We start from the raw sequence: 7,819 nt of genomic DNA, 5'->3' as shown, positions 1-7,819 counted from the left end.
CCATTCGCGGCTGGCTATACCCCTCTATCTATACAACCTCTTTGATTTAAATGCATTCATACACATATGCACGTTTTAAATGTGCCACATGGCGCCAAAATGGCGGGATGATTGCGGTACATAGACTTAGAAAACTATAGACCAGTGCTGTCAGCTACTTGCAACTTTCGGTCGGATTTCTTGACGCATGCCTATTGCTCCCCTCCCGCCATTCGCGCCTTAGTAATCCGGCAGCGCCGGATATTCGTCAATAAGGACCGTCACTTCGTCTCAGAACCGTGCGTAATACAAAAATTTGAAATATCATAAGTCATCAGACATAATCTAATTGTCTAATGTCTAATAATACTGCAAAAGTTACTAAAATTTTTTTTCAATTTTAATAATTGCATTTGAGTAATCTTTTATTACTATGTAATAATAATTGTCATAATATTGTTACGTATATTTATTACTTATGTGTATTGTACAATTAAAAATTTGTATAAGTTATTTATTATTCGAAGCTTTTAATGCGTTCTTTTAATTACGTTGATTTATTTAAAAACATTATATGTATATAAAACTAATTATAATATATAAACTAAATAATAGGTTTCCGTATCATTCAAGAAATAATATTATTGAAACATTTTCAATATTTTCAAACAAAAAATGCTATTTCGTCAACAAAGAATGAGGAAATAATTTGCGTAAAAAAAGTATTTACAGAAATTAAAGCAAAGAGAAAAGAAAAGAATATTTGCAGAATTAATAAATTAATTAATTCAATTTTCTAAACTGTTCATGTAAATTTATGAGAGATAAAATATCTAATATTAAAAAAGAAGATGTTCGCATCAGCGAAGATAATGAAATATTTTTTAAGCAAGAACGCTTATCTATTTTTGTATATTTAAATTTTGAAAAGGGACATTCGAAATATGTGGATCAAAATATTGAAAAATTCAAAGACAGAAATTAACTAATTTTGGTTAATTTTATGTATCTTAAATCTTTAAAAAGACTTTACTTTCGGTCGTGCTTTAAGAAACAAATTATTTTGCAAATTGCATAATATTTTCGAAAATTATACATTTTTTTATAAATTGTTTCTCAGTCGTTTTTAATCATTAGCAAATTTTCAAAGCAAGTTAAATTTTTTCTTACTTAAAAATCACTAAAACACGTATTAAATTGAATTATTAAAGATTTAATTAAATGAAAGTATGGAATTGTTTTTCCACATAAGTTTCTTGGTCAATAATACAATTCATAAATTTAAATCTCAGGAACTTTGAATGTTGGACCTGTACATCTCCTTTTTTTCATGTAAATCGTGTGTGGTCTTTTAATCTTTTTTAAATCCTTTTTAACCAAAAAGATACAAAAAATATTTTTTTGTAAACTAAACATTTATTACGTTTACATTAATGTATTCTGTTTTAATAAATCTATCCTTGTTTCAATCTTATTTTCAATCGGTCTTTAATACCGTATTTTTGGTGCTGAAATCCTGATCGGTACGGATTATTTTTTTTTTTTAATCAGTTTCAATCGCACATTTTCGGCAAAGAATTTCCTTATTCTGATTGATCGATCAAACGCTTCGAAGCATTTGTAGCATCCGTTTAACCGTAGCTTATGAATACCAGATTGTTAGACATATTTTTAAATGTTTACTTTAAAAAATTTATTTTAACGTTTATTTTACTAGTGTAAAATACTTTTTTTATACGAGACATTTCAACCGGTTAATAAAGGTATTTTTATACATCATAGAAACGTTTGGGCTAAGCGTTTATTAAACATTTATTAAACGTAACTGTGTTGCAACGTATACAAATTTTGCTTAGCGCACGTAACAATAGAAAGCAGAACAGTGACTGTGTCCAATAGTAGTTGATAAGTCTTTTCGCAGATGACAAAATAATCGAAAAATAAAGACAGATCTACGCGTTGGACAAAGAGCAATAGCCTGATCTTGCTCGAAAAATAATCTGCAGTATCAACGTCAAGGAAGTTCTAAGATTATTATAGCATTCTCTTAAGATATCTAAAAGATATTTTTAAGGCTACTTTTGAAAAGGTGTCGTAAAGACATCTTTTTAGATGTTTTAGGCCCGGTTTTTCATTATCAGGTTAATTTGTAATTAAACTTAACCTGATGTTTTAACCAATAAGCTTCACTTATGGCATCATCAGTTTACGTACCTTTTATGTGTATGTACGAGGGCAGTCCGATAAGTACTTAGCCTACAAAAGAAAAACGAAAATTTTGGAAAATTTTGGTGATTTATTTCTCAACATAGTCTCCTTTTAGCTCGATACACTTGACCCAGCGATGCACCAACTTCTTTAAAAACAACGCACAGCGGTGCTATTACGGTAAAAATTGCTGCATAGCTGCTTGCATATTCAACGATGGTATAACTTCTATATACAAATAATAAGCATTATGAGCATTTCTCTCAAACCAAATGCACACCAATATGCTGCCCGCAAAGATGATCGCCGCATAGCGTAAGCCGTAGTAAGCACGCAGGAACAGATGAAAGAAGCGCGAATACGTCGCCAACAACAAAATTTAGATGATATGTGCATCGCATCTACTGCAGAGGACTTGTGGCCCTAGAATTGACAACTCTGTATAAGTTAAAAGAATTTCATGTTTTATTAACAAAAACATATGTTGAATATTCAAACGCGTTTGTCTCGAAACATTTTTCAGACTAGTACCAGAAATATCTTAACAACCACTAAACCAATTTGCGTGAAATTTATACTGGCTATTCTACACATGATTATCTATCGTGTATCAGAGAAGTTTTTTTAAACCTCATAGTTTTTTTGGAGAAACGAGAAAACAAACGGATTTTGTCTTAAAAATCGCAACTTTAAGTTTAAACGCCTGCCATTTTGTCAAAAATTGATATTTATGAAATTGACTCCGACACGCCAAACATATTATTATATATTTTAATATTTCATAAATATTTTTTGTTTCAGTTGATTTTTGGCGAAGATACATCTGTGACCATTTTGGGCGATTTTTTCAGGGCTGCCTCTTCATGACACCATATCTCTGTCATTTTGGGCAATTTCTTAATAAAAAAAATTATGAAATTTTTTCAAACTGTATATTTTTAACTTAAAAAACTCCAATTTGGTAACTCCAACAGTTTCCAAAAAAATTCCAGAAAGTTGCCATTTTTTGGCCTCCTAGGTGTATATATCCCCTTAAAACATTAATGCGAGACGATCTTCATATATGTATAAATTAAACTAAATAAAATTTACCTGACTTATTTTATTTTTTCAAAGCTTTATTTATGAAAATATTGAAATAAATAAAATAAGAATAAAATCTTTATTTTAATCACTCACAAAAATAAAATATATCTTTCATATAGAATATTTATAAACAAATAGAAATAAATTTTTTAAAATCAAATATTAAATCTTATGTTTATGAATATAGAAAGAACCGAATCAATAAGAAATTGAAAATAACAAAGAAATTTAGCAATAGATTTATCACAAAAACAAAATTCTTTAGAATTTACTGTTAGAGATCACAATTATTTCTAATTGTCTTTATAATCTTTTTATTTAAAAAAATCTAACTATTTAATTTTAATTTAACTTTGAAATTTAATACTAAAAATTGTACTAAACTTGAATTATAATTGAGTGAAAATACACCCAGTAACCTTCCTAAGTTCATTTATCACCTTTGACAAAAAAAATAATCTGTGTAAAAGTGCAAGACGTCCGTTATTCAGAAATAAATTTCATTGAATATAATAAATAAAATTTATTTATAAACTGATTACATCGTAAAGTTAACTCGGATACTAGGTAGCGTTAATCACATAATTCGGTATCACTCATTGACTGTACTTAAAAATGCGCCGAGTATAAAAATGCATGTTCAATTTTACGCATTATTGCGACAGTGAGAATTATCGAGCCATGACATTTATCTTAGCATAAATCATTGATACCGTGAGGCTATTTTACAAAAGTTAAAAGTTTTCTCCAAAACACGATCTTTAATTTATGTTTGTTTCTTTTCGCCTTGAGACAAGCGAAACGAATGAACAGAGTTTTTGAACTCAAGTGCAAAATAAGACCGAAATTTTTTATTTTATATTTAAGGAAAGACTTGAGGTTTGTATGGTCAAAATAAAGACAAAATTTTCAAATTTAATTCCGGGAAAGAAATAAATAAACACAATTTTTCATTTATATGTGTTAATTAATTAAAATAATTATGTGTATAATTATTTTAATTAAATTAAGTAATGCATTTTAAAATTATTTAATTTAAGTTAATATAACTGAAACATTTAAATTAATTTTTGATTTATATAACTTTTAACGTAGCTAAGTTAATTTTACAACCATTAACTTTAACTTACAATTAGTTAAGAAAAAAAACCTAACTTGCTCAATTTTGCAAATACAGTAGTAAAGAACATCTGTAAATGGAAAACTTTGTGTTTATTTATTCTTTGTTCTGAAATAAATTCGTAAATTTTGCCTCCAATTTAATCGTACAAATCTTCTGTCCTTCTTACAAAAGCAAAAACTTTTCGCTTGCTAGAATACAATTTTTTCTCTTTTTCTTCGATCACACGTCTTCACGGGTATCACCATTTGCTATTGAAGTATATCGCACTCTTTTGCTGACTAAGTCGAGCACCGGCTCGATTTTCTTTTGAAGTTTTGCCCTTTGCAAGTAAACCAAAGCGCACACTAGAGCGACTAGCACTATCGAGAGGAAGCAAAGTATCACCGTTGTTCCTTGCCCGGTGGAAGTTAATAACTTCGAAGCACAATTCTTCGTCTCATGAAAATTATGCTGTAAATTACCTAACAAAAGAAAGTGAGTTTATATTTTGGTGATCATATTTTTGGTTTACGAAAAAGCATTATTATGTAATTATAATTATTATAATTATAATATAATAGTAATTATTATATTCCCTGCCGCAAATTTACTTTAGAACACTATAGAAATGTTTATAGTTCTGAATGTGTTTTTTGAAACAGGTATTGCATATACGGAATGGGATTCTCCTTATACAACTTTTATAATTTTTAATAAGGTAATACGTATGTTTATTACCTTATTAAAAATTATAAAAGTCATGTAAGGAGAACCCTATTCTGTATATTTTTCTATAGAAAAAATATCTATAGTTCTGAGTGTGCTTTTGAAACAGGCATTGCATATACGGAATGGGGTTCGCCTTTTATAACTTTTATAATTTTTAATAAGGTAATGAACATACGTATTACCTTATTAAAAATTATAAAAGTTGTATAAGGAGAACTCCATTCCGTATATGCAATACCTGTTTCAAAAAACACATTCAGAACTATAGACATTTCTATAGTGTTCTAAAGTAAATTTGCGGCAGGGTTATTATATTATTACATTATAAATTTGTGTATTTGATTATTAAAGAGTTACCTTCGTAGCATTTTAAGTTATTCTTATTTCGAATGAACACTTTCGTCTTCTTCATCCACTTGATGAACGGATTGAGCTTGCAGGAGCATTCGAAAGGATTGTCGGAAAAGTCCACGGTTACGGACCGATCGTGCTTGGCGAGATTGTCCATGGTATGAAGATCGCGATCGAGAACCCTCGTGAACTTGTTTCGCCGAAGGTCCAGAAAGCGCAGATGGTGCAGGCACGACAGATTGAAGTGCAACGCGTTCAAATCATTATCGCCAAGATGAAGATCGAGGAGATTCGGTAGATCGCAGAATACTTTAGCATCTCGAAACTCTGAAATCTCGTTCTGTTCAAGGTGGAGCTTTATCAATTGCGTGAAGTTGCTGGAAAAGAAATTGGAACAAACAATAATTGAATTATAATAATTATATATAATAATATAATAATATAGAAAAAAGGAAGATATTATAAAACACTTTTTTGTTTTTTGACGATAACTTAGTAAATATGTATTAACGCGACATATTAATTTTAAACAACGCTAGTTTATTAGAGCCATTATAAGTTATTTTTTTAAAGTTAGTAACTTGTAACTGTAACTAGTTATTTTTACAAAGTAACTTTCCCAACCATGATATATGAAGTAATTAAACTTTATATTGAAAGCTGGTGTTTGAGTAAAAAATAAAACAAATTTATTCGTTAATCCTTTATACTTCGATTTCTTACACCAAAAATATGTAGCTTTTCAAAATTTTATTTCTTACGTTAAGCTTATATAGATCTTGTCTTAGATGTAAGTAACATTTTGGCACACTGCATAAAATTTACATTATAACCTTTTAACCTTTAGTAAAAGTTTCATGAAAGCTATTATTCCATATTGTGTGCTATACTCATTTTTACATACAATATGTTTTACCTCAATTACAAAGTAAACTGGCTTGCCCGATAATGTTAGCATATCTAAAACTTAATCAAATTAAAATTATTTTCTAATACAGATTATTTTAATAAGTAATTAAAAAAATTTACATTCATTAATTAATTAAAATTATGTCTCTTTGTAAAGTAATAGTCTCATAAATTGAAGCTAAAATATATTGCCGTGATAACATAATTTTAATTTATTACTGTACAGAAAAGAATTAAATGTTGACTCAACAGTTTATTGTTTCATATATAAGCAACAATATAAAATCTTCTTGGAAGAATTTATGATCTTAAATAGACATAATTTGCTTAGATGAAGAAAATTTTTTTCTTCGTGTAAGTGCTGTATTGCCGTGATGACATAATTTTAATTTATTATCAAAAATTGTAATTCGATTAACATTATTTTTTAAACGAATATTTGTATCCGAGTAAATTTCTTTATACAATTAAAAATTACAACCGCGCGCAACGAACCGCGGTATCCCGTATACCGGCCGTATAGGCGCAAGGGATACCATTTCTGTCAGTTTTTCGAGCGCCACGATTCCGTGTCTTCTCTCTCGATCCAGCGTCGAGCGAGGAAGATGCGGTATCGAAACGCCCCCCACTACTTTCTACCGGCACCCCGACCTCCGCCACGATACCGAGAAATGAAACACGTACGTGCGCACCTCGCATAGCTCGCGTATGTACGGCAGCCGAGGAGACACCATTAAGAGAATGCTATAGTGACCGAAGAACTTTCTCGACGTCGGCATTGCAGATTATTTTTCGAGGGAGACCAGGCTATCGTTCTTTGTCCAACGCATAGTTCTCTCTTTGTTTTTCGATTATTTCGCCATCTGAGAAAAGACCTATCAACTACAGTCACTATTCAGCTTGCCATTGTTTACGTGCGCTAAGCGAAATTTGTACACGTACAGCTGTTTACATGTTAAACTTTTTTGTTAGGCTTTTGACTGGAATGACAGTCAGTGTTGTTCGTTAGAGACACTGTAATGTGTCGGTAATTCCCGTCACTATAGCATCCTCTTAAGAGGATGCTATAGTGACGGGAATTACCGACACATTACAGTGTTCATTAATTTTCGAATTGACTCTACAGATCAAAAAATCCTTTTACAGAACAAAAGTACGCACCAAAACAAAGTGCGGGCTGGTAAATTTTACGAGAAAATCGAACAAAAAGTTAAAAATTTATTTATTTTCGGCTCGTGGATCTGTTAATCGAGGTTAACTTTTGTCATTTACTAACGTTCTGTAGCTCGTATGTATGAAATGAGACCAGGCCGCACTTTAGAAAACTCTAACAAACAACACTGACTGTGTGTCATTCCAGTCAAAAGCCTAACAAAAAAGTTTAACATGTAAACAGCTGTACGTGTACAAATTTTGCTTAGCGCAGGTAAACAATGGCAAGCAGAGTAGTGACTG

At 30.3% G+C, this 7,819-nt stretch overlaps 1 protein-coding gene across 1 annotated transcript; it reads right to left on the bottom strand.

Annotated features, from left to right (window-relative positions):
* Window positions 1–4,451: 4,451 nt before the first annotated feature.
* On the bottom strand, window positions 4,452–5,852 carry LOC113003892 (phospholipase A2 inhibitor-like; the record flags this gene model as incomplete). Its single annotated transcript, XM_039459342.1, has 2 exons — window positions 4,452–4,857; window positions 5,462–5,852. Coding segments are annotated over 2 exons (633 nt in total), but the record flags the coding sequence as incomplete, so codon positions are not given.
* Window positions 5,853–7,819: the final 1,967 nt, after the last annotated feature.

This window comes from Solenopsis invicta, unplaced genomic scaffold (genome assembly GCF_016802725.1).
Source record: "Solenopsis invicta isolate M01_SB unplaced genomic scaffold, UNIL_Sinv_3.0 scaffold_321, whole genome shotgun sequence".
Lineage (NCBI taxonomy): Eukaryota > Metazoa > Arthropoda > Insecta > Hymenoptera > Formicidae > Solenopsis > Solenopsis invicta.
The sequence above is the reverse complement of the archived record's forward strand: the minus strand, read 5'-3'. Positions and strand labels throughout refer to the sequence as shown.